Here is an 18,403-nt window from a genome sequence, read left to right on the forward strand (position 1 = left end):
CTTTGCAGCAGCCGCTTCATGAAAAGCGTTGTTGTTGCAGAATATCGTGATGTCAGCTTCCGACCCGAGGTAGTGTTGGGAACAGTAGATTGCAATGCCGGTGGGGGTCACAGAGAGCTCCGTTTTGTATCCATGGAGTTTGTGTTTCGCGCTATAGAAGACAGCACGCTCTTCTTGAGAGCCGCTCTTCACAGTGGACTGCTGAAATGTTACGCCAACCGCGTAACGAGCAGCAGGATAGTGATGAAATGCGTGACCACTCAGTACGACTTCTCCATTGAGTCGGCCTTGGCCGCATCCTCCGCATACAAAGCGTACAAGTGCGGCGACAGCAGCTCGAGGAAGTGCACAATCATCTTTCTCGGATGCAGCAGGCTTAACTCCAAAGGACGTCGACAAGACTCCCCAATCACCTCCGTTTTTTAAAACACAAGTGTCATAAAGAGCACGTCGACCGCCGTCTTGGTGCTCTTTTTCCCCCTGCCAACGTCCCACCTCGTCGACATGAAGTCGCTTACAAGGCTATACAGACCCACGATCTCGGACGGCGTGAAGTTCGTCATGCGGAGCACGCCCTCATCGCCGATGCTATCGCGAAAAGTATCGAGCTGGGGAGTCTTCTTCGCAGTCACTACTGGGTAGCGGGTCATGGTGGTGGCGAGCGCGCTTGCGAACACGATCGGCCTCTCGTTCTTGAAGTTGAAGAAATGTTTGGCGTGCATCTCGGCTCGGTGGGGATCCCTAGAGACAGAAGGTTACCTTCTCGAGCAAATGGAGCGGAGAGCTGGTGTAAACCATGATACGTAGTTAGGAGATAGGCTTTTTGAGAATGAGGTCTACTCGCTTACGAAACAACGCTCGTCGCCAGTCATCTCTGTTCGCTGGCAGCTCATGTAGATAGGTAAGGCACTCACTCAGCATGGAAACACGCGTGATGTAGCCACGTTTGTAGCATATCGTAAGGGAAGATTGCTGGGTGATCTCTTTATCCGACAGGGAGTTCACTTCCCCAGCTTGATACGGAGGTACCTCCCGGTTAGTGCTTGGGCTTGCACCAGAATCGGAAGCTCTTCATTTAATCGGATATGAAGCTTTTTCATAAGAACAACCCCGGATAGTTAGTTGGCGGTCGGTTCGTTATAGGATGTTCCTCTGCTCTCACAATACAGCCAAGCAATTGCGCGCGTCAGCACCAGCGCTGCAGAAGACTGAAATACCACTACATGTAGCAAGTTTAGAGGAAGAGAGGACGCAGTTGGGCGGCCTCTGCGGCCATTTCCGCGTCGGAGCGAGCTGTCCGCGTTTCGTTGTCGACGAGCAGATCCTGCTCGTGCTTTTCGATCTGCGTCGTCAAAGCAACTTAGTAGTAGCGGTTGATGGAGGTGTAAAGCGATGGCATACGGTACCTCCGTGTAGATGTCATCGTTGTACTCAAAGTCGTGGACGACACGCGGGATCACGTGGATGTGCACGTGCTGCACAGTTTGGCCCGCCGCCTTGCCGTCCTGCAGAGACCATGTTAGTGAGCCTCGCTGTGAGGGGCTGTGAGTTTAAGGTCTATCACACCTGAATAGCAAACGTGAGAGAAGACGCGCTGTGATACCGCTCCACTTTCTTACCCACCAGCTATAAAATACGCATCCGAAGTAAAAGCAGTCAGACCAGTGCAAATGGCAATTCGAATGGGAGGGGTACATGTAGTACCTGAGCGGTGGTCCACAGGTCGCTCACTTCGTCCACATCCAGCATCTCAAATCGCGCCACGGGTCGCTTCGGCACAATGAGCACGTGACCTGATGGTGTTTGTATCCGCAAGACGTGAGCACCACTGTCCATGCAACAACAGCATTGCCGTCCGCACAAACCTGGCACAATCGGCTTCAAGTTCACCAGCGCAAAAGACAGCGCAGATTCAAAGAAAACTTGGGAATTTTGCACACGAAAGGGGCCGAAGCAGCGGCCAGCAGGATCGAGACACTGGTCAAAGTTCAGCAAGTCTGACAGGGATAATATGGTGAGTAGGTCTCGAACACCGAGTACACTTCACCATCGACTCACCTTTCGTAAACTGTGCAAGAATTGATTCAGCATCATCTGATTGCAAGGGCAGAACCACTAAAATAGCGCCACTATCCACGCCGCCCGTCAGCGTCGGCTCGGTCACCAGCAGCGTCTGATCCAGTGGAACCTTCAGCTCTCTCGACGCACTTTCATACATTGATGTACCGTTCTGGTACGAGACGCACTAAGCTAAGAAACACAGCATACGGTGAAGTGACAAGCATTTCGTGCCAACCAACCTTCTTGTCTGCATGTACGACGTGGAACGCGCTCAGCACACTGGGGCCGCTCGAGCTTGCGTCGCCAATAAACCCCAATCGGTAGCCATGCCTGGCAATTGTACAGCCCACAAAATATTGTTTTCTGCTCACAAAATCACTTGGCTTCGGCCATAATTCGCGAGCTCTTACGTCTTGAGCGCCCGCACTGCCTGCAGAAGCCAAAGCGCACGATTGTGTCATTCCGTGAGACTGGTGCCCTGGCACAACCTTCGACACTTACATTCTCCACTTCCGGCTCCGCTGCAAACGTGCACTTCGTCGCCGACGGACTTAGGTGGAACAGGATCGAGCGCACGTTGCGCTCCGCCACCACGCGATGCACCGCGCTCTTGCCAACCTGCAGAACAGTCATGTGCTGCGTTTTGGTCCAGGTCGGATCTAAAATTTAGTCCTCGGCAAATATTATACGGCCGTGTAGCAACTTGTGCTAACGCAACATAGATCTTATGCAACTTAATTAACGTTGCAGGAACACCATTCTCGCAGCCGCTCGTTTGCTTCATATCCACATGCAGATGCTGCGCCAGGTCTCGCGGACTCGTGCGGCCGTGCGCGCCGCTGCGGGCCAGCCCCGCCGCGCATTCAGCGTTCCAGCCAAGGGTTCAGCGGCGCCCAAAACGGTGCCGGCCGTCACCGCCAAGCCTGCGAGCAAGCCCGTGACGTCTGCGCCGTCGCCTCCCAAGTCGGCGGCTGCTGACTCGTCCACAGGCTCGTCGCTGCCCAAGCTGCTGCTGCTAGGCCTGCTGTCTACGCCCGCGGCCACTGCCGTGTACGTAAAGCAAAACCCGGAGTGGAACCCGGCGGCGCTCAAGGACGACGCGCGCTGGATCAAGTTCCGCGCGCTGGTGCTAGGCAAAGAATCTCCAACGCCCGCGGTTAAGGCGGCAGAGAAGCGCTCGCCCGAGGACTTCAGCGCTGCCATCAGCAAGGGGCAGCAGCAGGTGAGGGAGGAGGAGAAGGCCAATAAGATCGTGGAAAAGGCCGAGAAGAAGGCTGAGAAGAAGGCTGAGAAGAAGGTCGAGAAGAAGGCTGAGAAGAAGGTCGAGAAGAAGGCCGAGAAAACGGTGGAAAAGAAGGACGAGAAGGCTGGAAAGGAGAAGACCGAGAAGAAGCTGGAGAAGGCGGAGAAGAAGGCCGAGAAGGCTGAGAAGAAGGCTGAGAAGGCCGAGCAAAGGGTCGCCAAGCTCAAGAACGAGGTGAAGACCGAGAGCGTGGCTAAAAAGGTGGAGAACAAGGTCCACAAGGTGGAGAAGGGCGTCAAAAAGGAGGTCAAGGCCGCTGCGGCTGCCGCGGCTGGTGCCGCTACTGCTCTTGAGAAGAAAGTGGACGCAGCTACGGCCAAGGCTCGTGAGGAGATTGCCAAGCTGGCCGGTGAAGCAAGCCCCGAGCACCTCAGCGATCAGATGGACAAGCAGATCCAAGCCACCACGGTACGTTTAGTGTGACGTATTGTGGTTATGTGTTCGCTGTATTTCTGACAGCATCCTGTTTGTATTTTTCAGAACGACCTGCTCAGCTCGCTGAAGGCTGAGTCGGACGCAGCAGCGGCGGATATGGACAAGCAGTACTTGTCAGGCCTTCATGTATGTGTTTTGTGGCGACTTGGACGTGGTATTATTGTGTCCTATTGAGAATTTACATAGCTAACACGTTTTATTTGTTCTTCCAGGAGCTCGACGCAAACGCACTGGCGATTCGGGTAGCGCAGTTGGCGACGGAGATGAAGCACCGGTCGAAGTGGGAAGCTGTGCGCCTTCTGGAGTCACTCAGACACATGGAGGAGGACGCCCAGAAGAAGAGCACTGAGGTGCTGCGTCGCCAGGGCGAGCTACACAAGGAGCTGCTTGCCCGTGAGCTGCGTCTGCAGCAAGAGGTCTTTTCCCGCCAGTCGCGCGACGAGATGGCTGCTCTCAAGAAGCAATACACTGATGATCTGGCGCGCAACGTGAGCCAGCAGCGTGCGACGCTTCTGTCGGAGTTGCAGCGCACCTTTGCCCGTGAGAGCAAGGCGATCGAGGAGCGCTACACGCAGCAACTTGAGAACGCAACGGAAAAGATGCAGAAGACGCTGGCTGAGGAGCGTGAGAAGCGTATGCATGAGCTGGAGAGCTACCGCGCCGAGTTGCGCGCGCTTGGAACGGTGCTTGACAGTTCGTCAACGTACGAGGCCTTCAGCCACCGCGTACACAAAGCGTCTATGGCGGCACTTGCGCTGTCGGACCGCGTTGAGGCGGCGGCTCCGCTGCGCAGCGAGATCCGTGCTCTGCGTGAGGCGGCGAGAAACGATCCGTTCATCGAGGCGGCCGTCAAGTCGCTGCCACAGGACGTGATCGACCAGGGTGCGCCGTCTGTGAGCCAGTTGCAGGAGCGCTTCAAGGTGGTCAAGTCTGTGGGTCACCGCGCCGCTCTGGTGCCGGAGAACAGCGGCATCATTGGTCAGGCGTTCGGCACCGCTCTGTCGCTGCTGATGATCCCACCTGGAGGCCCCATCGAGGGAACGGACGCGGACGCGGTGCTGTCTCGCGCCGAGTTCGCTCTCAAGGCTGGCGACATCGAGAAGTCCATCGTGGAGATGAAGGCGTTGTCTGGCCTGCCCGCGCAGGTTTCGCAGGATTGGATCGCTGCGGCCGAGTCTCGGCTGGCGGTGGAGCAGACGGCCAAGGTGGTCAAGGCGCACGTGGCGCTGCTGGCGGCAAGCTGCTCCTAAGCGCAGCAAGGGCGAGGAACCAACAAAGGTGCCTTGCGTGTTTGATAAAGAAGCCGATTAAGCAAATAATGGCAAGAGAACTCGTCGGCTTGATGGAGTTCACAGCACTATTTGAATTCCGTGCGTCGAAGTTGCCCTCTTGAGGTCCATCGTCACCATGACAAATACCCCAAATACTTGGAAGTACAACAATGATGCTGGTGATGTGGGAAGTGTGATATTTACATGCACTTATGGGTCAGATACAAGCTAGGACTATTGGCGGGACACTCGTTGTCCAGCTTAGAAGATGGACATCTTGCGCGCCGTGAGCTTCTGGCCGGGGCGCCAGCCGATGGTGGGCATGGCGTAGTACTCAGAGATGTTGCAGATCTCGAGCTTGCGCACCTTCTGCACGGCCTGCGCGAAGAGCAGCGCGCACTTGACGTTGTTGATGAGAGAGACGCCAAAGTCGACGGCGGCGCGGCGGATCTTGTACCCGCTCGTGAGCTCCTCACGGTTGGCGCCCTCGGGCACGTTGATGACGAGCTCGATCTTGCCCGACGAGATGTACTCGATGACGCTGGGCAGGTCGCTCTCCGGGTCCGACGGCTTGCGCAGCGCGATGGTCTGGACCCCCTGCGTGGCCAGGTACTCGGACGTGCCGGGCGTGGCGTAGATGGTGTAGCCCAGCTCCTGCAGGATGAGAGCGCCCTCGGCGAACTCGCGCCTGATGTCCTGGTTGCCGATCGAGATGAGCACCTTCTTCTCCTTGGGCATCTTGAAGCCGGCGCTCAGCAGCGCCTTGAGGTACGCCTCGTGCATGTCCGTGCCGAAGCAAGCCACCTCGCCCGTCGACGCCATCTCGACGCCGAGGCTCGGGTCGGCGCCGTGCAGACGCGTGAACGAGAACTGCGGCGCCTTGACGCCGACGTAGTCAATGTCGATCAAGGCGATGGGCACCGACTTGACCGGCAGTCCGATCATGGCCTTGGTCGCCAGGTTGATGAAGTTAAGGTCAAACGTCTTGGAGATGAACGGGAACGTACGCGAGGCGCGCAGGTTGCACTCGATGACCTTGACATCATTGGCTTTGGCCATGAGCTGGATGTTGAACGGACCGGTGATGTTGAGCGCGCTGGCAATCGCGCTGGCAATGCGCTTCACCTGCTTGATCGTGCCCACGTACAGCTTCTGCGCGGGCAGCACCAGCGTCGCGTCGCCAGAGTGCACACCAGCGTTCTCGACGTGCTCCGACATGGCGTAGTTGAGGATCGCACCATCCTTGGCGACACCGTCGAACTCAATCTCCTTGGCGTTCAGGATGAACTTGGACACACTGATCGAGCGCGAGATCTTGACGGCGTCGGTGTTCAGGTAGGCCCTCAGCTGCTCCTCGTCCAAAGCAACGATCATACCAGCGCCCGAAAGCACGTAACTGGGGCGGACAAGCACCGGGTACTGCACCTCCTTGGCGAACTCCAGTGCAGCGTCGACCTCCTTCACCTCCGCCCAACGCGGCTGGTCAACACCCAGAGTGTCCAGAAGCGCCGAGAATTTGTTGCGGTCTTCGCACTGGTCAATGCTCTCCGGAGACGTGCCCAGGATGTTCACGCCAGCCTTGGACAGCGGCATGGCCAGGTTGTTGGGGATCTGGCCGCCGACAGACACGATCACACCCTCCGGCTGCTCACGGTCGTAGATGTCCAGAACACGCTCCAGGCTCAGCTCCTCGAAGTACAGGCGGTCGCTCTCGTCGTAGTCGGTACTCACTGTCTCTGGGTTGTAGTTGACCACGATAGCAGGCTTGCCGAGCTCGCGGACTGTGCGCACAGCGCTCACGCCGCACCAATCGAACTCCACAGACGATCCAATGCAGTAGGCACCACAGCCAAGCACCACAATGGACTCCTCGCTCGCCGGGATGTCGTCCTCAGATCCGCCGTACGTCATGTACAGGTAGTTGGTCTGGGCAGGGAACTCAGCAGCGAGGGTATCGATCTGCTTCACGCAAGGCACCACGCCCATCTGCTTGCGGAGCTCACGCACCTGCATGGCCGTGGCATTCGGCAGCTTGGCAGCGATCTGACGGTCAGAGAAACCGTTCACCTTAAGCGTGCGGATGAAGCGCTCGCTCAGCGTGTCCAGCGTGAACTTGGGCACCGACTGGCGGAGCGACGAGATGCGGGCCAGCTTGGACAGGAACCACTTGTCAATCTTCGTCAGCTGGTGCACACGGTCGATCGTGTACCCGGCGTCTAGGGCCGCGATGACGTAGAACAGGCGCTCGTCCGTGGGGTGGCTTAGCTGCGCGTCAAGCACCTCCGGGTTCGTCTCATTGTCAACGGGGCTGCCCTCCAGACCATCAAGGTTGGGGTTGACCATGCGCACGGCCTTCTGGATGCACTCCTCGAAGTTGCGGCCGATGGACATCACCTCACCCACCGACAGCATGTAGCTACCAAGGTCGTTCGACACGCGCGAGAACTTCTTCAGGTCCCAGCGGGGCATCTTGACGACACAGTAGTCGAGGCTGGGCTCGAAGCAGGCCGTCGTCGTCTTCGTCACGCTGTTCTTGATCGTGACAAGGTCAATGCCGAGCGAGATCTTGGTCGCGACGTAGGCAAGCGGGTAGCCCGTAGCCTTTGAGGCAAGAGCACTGGAACGGGACAGGCGAGCGTTCACCTCGATAATGCAGTAGCGCTCGGAGTGAGGGTCAAGGGCGTACTGGATGTTGCACTCGCCCACAATGTTGAGGTGACGCACCACCTTCTGCGCCGTCGAGCGAAGCTTGAAGTACTCGCTGTTCGACAGCGTCTGAGACGGGGCCACGACAATCGAGTCGCCCGTGTGGATACCGAGAGGGTCGAAGTTCTCCATGTTGCAGACGGTGATGCAGTTGTCCTTGGCATCACGCACCACCTCGTACTCAACTTCCTTCCATCCGCGCAGGTCCTGGTCAATCAAAATCTGCTTGATCGAGCCCTTGGAAGCCGAGCCGTGCAGGGCCTTGGTGGCCAGCACGGTCAGCTCCTCATCGTTGGCAGCGAAACCCGAGCCAAGACCGCCCAGCGCGAAAGCCGAACGCACCAACACGGGGTAACCGATGTCGTGGGCCGCCTTCAGAGCGCCCTCGACGGTGGTGGCGGGGTGACTCAGAGCGATCGTCTCGCCGATCTCGTCCAGCTTGGCCGAGAACTTCTCGCGATCCTCAGTGTCGATAATTGACTCGATCTGCGTACCCATGACGCGGACGTTGTGGCGCTCAAGGTCGCCGTTCAGGTACAGCTCAATGCCGACCCCGAGAGCGGTCTGGCCACCCATGCTCACCAGGATGCCATCGGGCTTCTCCTTCTTGATGATCTCTAGCACCGTCTCAGCGCGCACGGGCACGAAGTACACCTTGTCGGCCAGGCCCTTGGAAGTCTGCACCGTGGCGATGTTGGGGTTCACCAGGATCACGTGCACGCCTTCCTCGCGCAGAGCCTTGATGGCCTGCGAGCCGGAGTAGTCGAACTCGCCAGCCTGGCCAATGGACAGGCCACCCGAGCCAAGCAGCAGCACCTTGGAGAACGTCGGGCGGTCGTACAGAGACGTGTCCATCACGGTGAGCTTAGGCGGGGCGTTGTTGACCTTCTCGAGGAACATGTCGAAGAGGAAGGCCGTGTCCGTGGGGCCACCGCAGGCCTCGGGGTGGAACTGCACCGAGAAGAAGGGCTTGTGCTCGTGGATGATGCCCTCGTTGGACTTGTCGTTGGCGTTCATGAAGAAGGTCTTCCAGCCGGCAGGCAGCGAGCTGGAGTCCACCGCGTACCCGTGGTTCTGCGGGGTAATGTAGCAGCGCGTCGTGCGCATGTCGATGCAGGGCTGGTTCATGCCGCGGTTGCCGTACTTCATCTTGTACGTGGTAGCGCCGGCGGCCAGGGCCAGGATCTGGTTACCCAGGCAGATACCGAAGATGGGCTTGGGGTTCTCCAGGTTGATGGCCCAGCGGATGCTGTCGATAGTCTTGGAGGCCATGATGGGGTCACCCGGACCGTTCGAGATGAAGATACCGTCGTACTGCAACTCGCTGCTGGGCAGGTCGTAGTCGTAGGGCACGACCGTGAGCTCGACGCCCTTGGAGACCAAGTAGCGGATGATGTTGTGCTTCATGCCGCAGTCGAAGGCCACGATCTTGGGGGACGCGCCCTTGTTGTACACGGTCACCTCCTTGGTCGTGACCTGCGCCACGAGGTTGAGCTTGTTGGGGTCGACGATGTCGGCGGGCTGGCCATCGAACTCGATCTTGCCCAGCACGGCGCCGAGCGAGCGGATGCGCTTGGTGATCATGCGCGTGTCGATGCCGAAGAGCGCCGGCACGTTGTGCTCCTTGAGCCAGTCGCCGAGCGACTTGACGGCGTTCCAGTGGCTGTGCTGGAACGAGTACTCGGACACGATGAGGCCCGAGATCTGCACGGTGCTCGACTCGAAGAACTTGGGCAGCCCGAACGCGTCCTGCACGTCCATGTCGGGCACGCCGTAGTTGCCGATGAGCGGGTACGTGAGCACGAGGATCTGGCCGCGGTACGACGGGTCGGACAGCGCCTCTGGGTAGCCCACCATGCCCGTGTTGAACACCACCTCGCCCGACATGCTCTTGTCGGCGCCGAACGAGTAGCCGGCGTACGTGGTGCCGTCCGCCAGCACGAGCGTCCCGCGCGAAGCGTCATCTTCGTTGATGATGTTGGCCACGGGCGAGAGCGTCTGCGTGGCCGGCTCGGAGAAGGACACCGACGACATGTTGATTGAAGCTTGGAAGGGGAGTGAAGGTCCCGGTGGTGCTGCTTGCGCTCTTGGGGGCAAAAGGCGAAGTCTTGGTGCCGTCTCCGCGCTGAGCTGCAGCGCCGAACACGGGCGAACCGCCGTCGCCGATCCAGCCTGTGGTTGAACACTTGCCTTTGCGTTTTTGGCCAATGATGCTTGACGATGGGCTTTTCGCTCGTTTTTTAGCCACTGAAAAATTGAGAAAGAACCAATAGAACGTTGACGATCTTTTCATACAAAATTCAAGTGTGCCGTCGGTGGTCGGGAGCCACCCAACCACGTCAGCCGGCGAGAAAAGGAACGTTGCCAAATGCGTGGTGCTGGTTCGCCGTGTTGGACGCGGAGCTCTTCGGAACTCTTTCCGCTTTTTGCGGCCTAGGGTGCAGGGTGCCCTGGGGGAAGAGCGAGCGGCGCGATCATGGAGGGGGTGCCCACTGGCGAGGAGAGCAGAGTCTACAGTTACAGGTCGGCTAGCAGTGGCGAGCGTCGAGCGCTGGAAGATCGAATGGAGGGGGAGGGGCATAGATCAGGAAGTCTGGAGTGAGGAAGCATGCTACAGGGCAAAGCTCACGCTGGGATTCGCGTGGCGAAATGGACCAGTGGGGAGCAGTTCCTCTGCGGCCATTGCAGCTGAGGTGACGTAACGTGCGAGTGGGATCCACGCGATTGCGGCGCGCCGTAAAATATAATGATTTGTACGATACGCGTTGGTCTTGGGCGGAGTAGCGATGCATAATGGATTCGAGGGCGAGGGGGTTGCAGTCGTTTTTTGGTTCCTCACAGTCGCAAAGAGAGAGGACAATTGGATGCGTGGGTCTGCGTACTTCTCGTGCGGATGGAACAGATTTCAGACGGTGAGCATGACACGTCGTTCGTTCGACCCGGTGGCTTTAGCGTGGCGTCTGGAACCGACCGCGTGATGGAAGGCGGCGCATGTGATGGCCAATGAGCTAGGGCATAGAAAGCGGATGCCGGAGGCGACAGGGGATATACAGGTCAGCGGTGCGATGGGAGTAGCGAACAGGACACGGGAGTGCGAATTCAAGTGAGACCACAGGAAACAACCAGGGATACATTTTTCGGATGAAGGGCGCAGTTTACGATTCGCGGCTGGAGGCATCATTTACCAGGTGCAGGATGCCCAACCTGTGAGTGTGCCGCCAGTCCTAGCGTAGCTCTCGTCTCAGGTTGCTTCCCGTGAGTGCTGGCTTGCGTGCCGAGACTTGAAGATACGCAGATTAATCGCAAGCGCGAGTTGTCCCAGTGCCGTGCAGGCGATTGAGAAGCTGAGAAGACGTACTATGCTGCAGCTGTCGCTTCGGCACACTACAAGAGCGCAGCGCTGCTGTATGGTGTTCGCAATGCAAAAGGTCTCTGCTTGAGCTGACGTCATAGAGGTCATGCGGTTGCCCCGCTCTGCGTTGGGACGACAAACGAGTGGTGCTCCTGCAAGAGGTGAATGTCGCTCGAATGTAACGTACATGTAACACTTGAAGTTGCCTTTTCCGGTGTCTTGGTGAAGTAAGTTTGTTGGTGTTGTCATGAAAAACTTTAGCTCGATATCAGAATCTACGGCCACCGATAGTGCGTACACGTGTGCATCGCATCTGCAGGACTACACGCTCTGGCTCGGGACCTGGTGGTGTGCGTTGAGGATGTCGAATGCCGTCGCCGTGGTTGCGGCTTCCGCTGCGGTGGTCATGCGTGAGAGGACGCAGCTGCTGTCCTTTTCGTCTGCCTCGTATCCAGGGATACACTCACATAGGCCAGATGCAGTTCTCTGCGCGTTCAAAGGACACCCTGTGGCCTCCAAGAACTCAGGGATGGACTCTTGCTCACTTGTGGCTTCGTGCTGGCTGGGGGCATCGTTGATAATACCTTGACTAGAAATGGCAAGTGGATCTTGCTTGATAGGTTGTTGCGGCTGCTGCTGGTCCAGCTCAGGTTGTCCCAACACCTCTTGAGGTAGCGGTTCTTGCGTGGGTGCGTCCTGGACCACCGACTCTATCGGATCTTCAGTCGGTGGCTGCATGATCGCAGGCTCTGCTGGTTCCTCCAGAGTAATTGCGTGATGCACTTCAGGTTCCTCAACCGTGTCCTCTGCAGTGGTTTGCTGTCCAGTCTCTAATTCAACAGATTGCTGCTCCGACCGAAGTTCCTGCTGCACTTTCGTGTCCTCGGTCGTTTGGTCCATCGTGGCGTGCTGCTCTTCCTCTTGCTCGACGAACTGTTGCTCGAGTGTTGGCTGATTCTGCGGCTTGGAATGCAATACCTCGGGCTCAAGCTCCTCCAAGGGCTCCACCTCCGACAGGTGCAAGTTCGGGTTTCGCTTCACACCATTGATTTTGATTGTCGGCCCGCGCGATCCACGCTTGGCTGCAGAAACCACACGTGTGAGAACATTAAACAGGAGTAGCTTTTCTGGGCTACATACCTTTGTTTGGAGGTTGCTGCTTTACGCATGGTAAATTGACTTCTTGTCCTATATTGTCGCTTGGGATGGCGTACCCTTCCAGGCATTTGCCGCATACGTTCGCCTTACGTGAGCACTGTAGACAGGAGGAAAGCGTTTGGAGTTAGCGGATGGTTAAGGCTCAAGTCGTTAAAACAAAACTTACCGTCTCACGCCCGACCTGATCGCATGCTGGTGTCACTTTGCACTCTACCGCTTCAGGTAGCACGTCCGGTGGAAGGCCGTGAGTACGAGCCGTCACAGCCTGGCGAGACCAAGCTCCATAGACGCCAAAACTCTCAAACGTCTCGGCGCGGAAGTACAAATCATACGCAGTGCCCTCGGTAAGGCCGGTGATCGTAAAGCTCGTCTGTTGGCTGCTCCCTGCAGTCTCATTAACGTCCACCCTGCCACTTGCAAGCACACTCAACTCTGTCGATTGCTGGGAGAAATCGTCGGACGGAGGCGTCGTACCACGTCCACTGGGCAGTGCAATGTAGTGGACATGGCCACGATCACTGAGCGTCACGTTCACTGTAAGTGCATCCACATGGGCGTCCGTCGGGGTTACTGACACGTTCGTGAGCTCCGGTGCCTCTGAGTGTGCGCGCACGCCCGCGTGAGTTGCCACGATTCCGTAGATGCCGCCGCTGTCTTTCGTCTCCGTCACGAGATGCAAGGTGTAGTTCAGTCCGGTCTGCGGAACTTCCAGAATCTGCTCTCTCCAGCCGCTGTCGCTCTCGAGCTCCATGCTCTGTTTATCAACCTCCAATCTTTTCTGCGCTACGAGTCGATCCTCCAGCGCCAGGCGATTACCAAAGCGGTCGCTTCCCTTAGCCACGTGCTCAGCAACGGCCCAAGGTTTGACAGCAACCACGGAGAAGTACACAATACCTGGTGCATCCAGGCGGAAGCCCACAGTTAGCGCCTGGGTGGTCCCCGGTGTCGGGTACGCCGCGTGAGCCAGCAGGATTGGGGCATTTGCGAACGTCGAAACGTCTTTCAGCTCGTGGATGCTCCCGTAGACACCGTGGTCTGCGGGCACTGCTTCCGATACAATGAAGAGGTCATAGCTTGTTCCTGCTACTAAGTAGTCCAGCAGCTCGATTTGTTGTTTGCCTTCCAAGCACGTCACACTCCGTCTCGTTCGCACAACTTCTTGACGATAATCATGAGAGTCTTTGCCGCGACCATGGCGATCTCCGTTCGGTACCCCTTTGCTGCTGATGTTGTGCGGTGACGTGACATTAAACTCGCTGTTGTCCGATGCTCCGATCATGTAGTGGACTTCACCAGGTCGATCTAGCGCAAAGGTTAGCACCAGTTCTGTAGTGGATCCTGTGCGAGGCTCCAGCTGCAGCTCTGTGAAGCTTGGCGCTGGGGCGTGCGTTCGAACACGTAGAGGCTCCTCAAACCGTTTGCTCAACACGCCTTGTGAACCTACAGTCTCAGTTGCCAACAGTACTACGTAGCTGGTGTTGGCTGAAAGCACGTGCTCACCCCCAAGCTCCTCTTCTACATCGTTGCGGGTGTGCTGTCGCTCAGACATGTCAATCTTCACGCGCTTCTGCACCAACGGGGTATTGCAGTCGCCCTCAGTAGTTTCGTTCGTTTGAGTTGCGCTGATTGTCGTGTTGCTCTCCGAATCGGACAACTGATCCAGATGCAGTGTGTCAACCACAGAGCTGGGGAATTCACAGTCACTCGGAAAGACCAACAAGTGGATGAGCGCGTCTTTGCAGGAGTCGCAAGCTACATCAAACTTGACGGTGATGCTAGCAGTGTGGCCAAAAGTGGGCTGTGCTTTGGCTTTGGGAATCCGAGGTGCGCTCTCGAACGTCGTTACTGGAATGCCATCGTTCTCGGATCGCGTATCATTGCTTCTGTGCTTGTGCGGGTTCACATTTGTGAACACTCCATTGCTGCCGCTGGTCTCATAGGCGAAAAAGAGCAAGTAGTCATGGTTTGCGTCAAGCCCCAATACCTCTTGCTCAATTCGTAAAGCAGTCGCATTCTCAGCAATAATATCTGCCAGCATTCCAGCGGCGACGACACCGTCACCTCGCCCTGGAGTTGCGGTCTTGAACGCACTTGTAACTTCACCTCGATGAGACGAAAATGCTGCTAGATCACGTCCAGACCTTGCTTTTGCATCGATAAGGAGAAAGTAGGGAACCCTTCCGGTGGCCAGGGCAAAACGATCAAGAGCATCGTTTCTCGCCGCATCGGTCGTCTGTGGGGCCGTTAGTAGCTTGGACACGTTCAGACTGATGCGAATACCATCGGTCCGCCCACTTAGAGCGTGCACGGATATCTCGTCAAACAGCACCGACTGATTTGTGTAATCAGCATGAGTAGCCACGCGGTGGCACGCACTGGCACTGCCGTCCGAGGGCCACCCCAATATACCACCACTAGCAGCAGTCTCACTCACAATACATACGTCAAAGAGTGCGTTGGCTGGCAGCTTGTCGATCTCCTTGTGAGTCAACTTGCCACGCATCACATCTTCTCGCGACACCGATATGGTATCATTCACCCATACACCCACGCCCAGCTCTTCAAAGTCTGCTGCCTTGAGCATCGAGCCGTTCAAATTGGTGAGGTCGAACGTGCTAATCGGAGGTGGCCAGATCGCGATCGATTCATTTCCTTTATCTTCCGCGCTGTCTTTGCTTTCCGTTCTCTCGGTGGGAGCCTGCTGGACATGGTCAAAGTTATGACTCCTGCCTGGTACCAACCCACGAAAAAACAGTGCATAGTGTACGTCACCAAAGCGATCGAGCTGAAAGTCCATCGCAAGAGATGAGCTTGACCCACCCACTGCATGCACGGACAGTTTCTCTGGGATGATAATAGGTGGACCAAGATGTGTGTTTACAAGCACCGGAGGTGGGAACTCGCCGAAAACGCCACCACTGCCATAGGTTTCCGTGGTGAGAGATACGTGATAAGTTGCTCCCGACTGTAGCCCGCACACTGTTGTGTTGTGTACGAACTCGAATGGTTGTGTGGGCCGGGTATCATTCGTGCCGTTGATGATTTCCATCAAAATGTGTTCCTCTAGGACCTGAAACTCTCCTCGCAGTTCGTGCGGTGTATGCTTGCTATTGCTGTGTCTGATGATCGCAGGGTCAGCGAAGTCCACATCGCTCAGGAAGTAGTGCACGATACCAGGGTGCGAAAGGTTCGCGGAAATTATGACGCTATCGGTGCTGCCAGCCACAGGATCCACAGTAGCAAGAACAATCTTTGGCGCGACTGCATGCGTTGTGACATTGAAGATCACGGGTTCGCCGAGCACACCACTATTGTTTCCATCACGGCTAGTTTCCGTCACGACCAAGAGTTCGTAAGACGTGTTGGCGCTCAGTCCATTGACAGCAAAGTTCGTTGTCGTATCGGGAGCACTTGAGCCAGCAAATACGTTCCCACCACCAACAAACGATGAAGACGATGATGACAAGCGGTGCTGGAATTGAGAGCGGGGTTCTTTACCCTCAGAAGAGTGCTCCACAATTGTTGCAGCGTCCACAGGTTTGCGTTCTTCTGTATCCGTTGAATCCAGCGACTCACGAGCAACATAATGCAATATGCACGGAGAATCGGGGCCCACCATTACCTGGGCTTCCACTTGCGATGTCGTAGCTGCAGTAGGTTGTGCGGAAGTCTCAATAATGTGAGGTGCACTCTTGTGAGTTCGCACAGGCAGCCTTTTACTTCGACCACTAAGGACACCATTGCGACGAGCATTCTCAGCGTAAAGACTGACACGGTATTCGGTGTTTTCGCTCAGATTCCCGACAGTGAAGGTGAAGAGGTTTGGGGAGCTTCTGGAGAATTCAAACCGCTCTCTTCCCTCCACTTCTTGACAGGAGTCGGAGGCCGGTGATGTGGCTTGGTCAGCTTTGGCTTGGTCAGCTTCTCCGTCCATGGCCTGCTGCTTCAGACATAAGAAAAGCACATCTTGGGGCTTCGTCATACTAACCTCGAGTTGAACGGCGGAAACATTTCCATGTAGGGGCTTCACTGAGAGCAATTCAACCTCTGAGGCATTTTCGTTAGTAGCAGTCTCCAGTAAAGTGGCGAACACACGCCCGAATAGTCCAAAGCTTTTTGTTGTCTCTGGTAGGAGTGCAATAGAGTACGATGTCGCATCATTGAGTCCCTTGATCTCAAATTGCTGCCGGAATGCTTCATTCGCGTTGTCTTCAGTAGCTTTTTCTGGACTTGTGGCAGCGTTTACGCTTGGATTTGGACTGCGGTTGTCAGAGCTAGCACCGACGCGCTCTTCGGAAGAGAACCTGAACACACCGGTTACGTAAGCAGTATCGTCAAAATCTTGGGGAGATCGCTCACGCAGAAGCTGCTGGAGATTCTTCACACTTGTCGCTTGCTGGAATACACTTCGAAGATTGGCAGTGGAACCACCACTGTTACCAGTGAGAACGTAGTAAATGTTTCCTCGTGAACGCGCAAGCTCTACAGAGAGAGTGAGGGAGCTCACGCTTTTGTTAGTAGCTTGGGCTGTTGCGGCAAGGATCGCAGGTGCTGTTTCGTGCGTCTTGGCCTGCGCCGTAAGCTCACGAAGTCCAAAAAGGCCGTTACTACCTGCGGATTCAGCACGTAGCTTAACCTTGTAGAGTATTCCACTTTGTAGCCCAGTTATGTTTGCGTGGTGAGTCTCTTTGATACCCGCTTGAAAGTCTTTTACACTTGAAAAGTTGCGCAAGGAGAACAGCCCGCGGATCGTAGTATTCTTCAGCGCACTGATGTCATCTGTACTGCGAGTTGCTCCTGCCGGCAGTGAAGCAGTACTGGATGCGACGATAGATTGCTTTCTAGTCGCAGCACCATCAGACAGCGCGATTACCTCGTAGTGCAGGTCGTACTTGAAGTACGATAAAGTATCGTTATTTGAACGACGGACATCCTCAGGATCCACCTCTAACGTAAAACTGACGTCGAGTGCCGTTGCACTCGCATTTTGTGGGGAGCAACTCAGGGTCGTAACTTCCGGGGCAAGCGCGTGAGTTCGAGCAGCGTTTGCATGGCGAATCACCTCGCTGCGAACCTCTCCGTTACCTGTGGCTTCTGTCATGACATAAACGTCGTAGAGCGTAGCCGGAGCCAGTTTTTCAATGACCTTCTGGAAGGCGAACGAATTGTTAGCTTGCAACGGCACACTGTGCAGCGCAAACTTTGGCTGCACCGCACCGGCATCAACGCCGACGCTACGATTTTTAGCAAGATCCTCAGCCGTGAGGAGTGCGTCCACATCCCCACTTCCACTTGGTACCAATGCAAAGTACGCACAACCCGGTGTTGTCAGTGTAGCGTTGATTAGCACTGTATCTGCGGACGCGTCAGCTGGTCGCACAGCAGCGATGCCAACATGTGGTGGCTCCGGATGCGTCCAAGACTGCAGAACCGACTGCACCGGTCCGAAAACGCCGTTGCTACCAATCACCTCCGCCACAAAGTACACATCGTAGCTCGTATTTGCCAACAGGTTCTCGACAGAACTCACGACTTTCTGTGACTTTGCCACCGCCACCGTATCCGCCGCCACGACGCCTGCACTCTGGACCCTCTCCACCGCGCTTCGACTGTCCGGCAGGCGTCGAGCTGCCGAGTAGTCGACACTAGCCACAGCCTTCGTTTCCTCAGATACATCCACACGACATTGCGCAGCTGCAGTTTTGACCCCCGCAGCGTCAAGCACCTCGTGTCCTGCAGGCAACACAGCGTAATGCAGATACGCTGCGTCCGTCAAGAAGGTCGTCAACGTCAGTGCGTGCGCCGACCCGTGCGTTGCCGCCACGAAACTGCGCGTCATCTTGCTCTCCTCTGTATAAAAGAACCAGCACCTTCAGTATGAGCACTCTGTATAACACATTGCACTTAGGTATTGCACTCACTGCCATTGCTCGAGACGACTGCGTCGGCGTCCGCCTCAGGAATCTCCACACGTTCGCTCGCACTTTCGTCACTAAATACACCACCGACTAATAGTAGCGCTATCACCGCAAGCCAGCGCAGAGGCGCCCAACGCCGATGCATCTTGTCCTCGTCCCTGTGGCAGCGAAAATGACGCTCGGATAAGATACCGGAAAG

At 56.4% G+C, this 18,403-nt stretch overlaps 5 protein-coding genes across 5 annotated transcripts; 1 reads left to right on the forward strand and 4 right to left on the reverse strand.

The window, feature by feature from the left end:
• Positions 1–260: 260 nt before the first annotated feature.
• KRP23_13055 (uncharacterized protein) lies at positions 261–722 on the reverse strand (the record flags this gene model as incomplete). The annotated part of the gene is made up of 2 exons (XM_067883719.1): positions 261–375; positions 496–722. 2 exons carry the CDS (start codon positions 720–722, stop codon positions 261–263), a joined length of 342 nt encoding a protein of 113 aa, XP_067739139.1.
• A 512-nt stretch (positions 723–1,234) lies between these two features.
• Positions 1,235–2,694, reverse strand: KRP23_13056 (Bifunctional bis(5'-adenosyl)-triphosphatase/adenylylsulfatase FHIT; the record flags this gene model as incomplete). Its single annotated transcript, XM_067883721.1, has 9 exons — positions 1,235–1,342; positions 1,407–1,505; positions 1,567–1,626; positions 1,705–1,793; positions 1,866–1,997; positions 2,059–2,230; positions 2,301–2,391; positions 2,472–2,491; positions 2,563–2,694. The coding sequence occupies 9 exons, from the start codon at positions 2,692–2,694 to the stop codon at positions 1,235–1,237; spliced, it is 903 nt and encodes a 300-aa protein (XP_067739140.1).
• Positions 2,695–2,851: 157 nt separating this feature from the next.
• KRP23_13057 (MICOS complex subunit mic60) lies at positions 2,852–5,049 on the forward strand (the record flags this gene model as incomplete). Its single annotated transcript, XM_067883722.1, has 3 exons — positions 2,852–3,772; positions 3,845–3,925; positions 4,012–5,049. The coding sequence occupies 3 exons, from the start codon at positions 2,852–2,854 to the stop codon at positions 5,047–5,049; spliced, it is 2,040 nt and encodes a 679-aa protein (XP_067739141.1).
• Positions 5,050–5,331: 282 nt separating this feature from the next.
• Positions 5,332–9,810, reverse strand: KRP23_13058 (Protein PYR1-3; the record flags this gene model as incomplete). The annotated part of the gene is made up of 1 exon (XM_067883723.1): positions 5,332–9,810. The coding sequence occupies one exon, from the start codon at positions 9,808–9,810 to the stop codon at positions 5,332–5,334; it is 4,479 nt and encodes a 1,492-aa protein (XP_067739142.1).
• Positions 9,811–11,449: 1,639 nt separating this feature from the next.
• On the reverse strand, positions 11,450–18,349 carry KRP23_13059 (uncharacterized protein; the record flags this gene model as incomplete). The annotated part of the gene is made up of 4 exons (XM_067883724.1): positions 11,450–12,210; positions 12,269–12,383; positions 12,453–18,136; positions 18,208–18,349. The coding sequence occupies 4 exons, from the start codon at positions 18,347–18,349 to the stop codon at positions 11,450–11,452; spliced, it is 6,702 nt and encodes a 2,233-aa protein (XP_067739143.1).
• Positions 18,350–18,403: the final 54 nt, after the last annotated feature.

Source organism: Phytophthora ramorum (assembly GCF_020800215.1).
Source record: "Phytophthora ramorum isolate Pr-102 chromosome Unknown Phyram_PR-102_s0016, whole genome shotgun sequence".
Lineage (NCBI taxonomy): Eukaryota > Oomycota > Peronosporomycetes > Peronosporales > Peronosporaceae > Phytophthora > Phytophthora ramorum.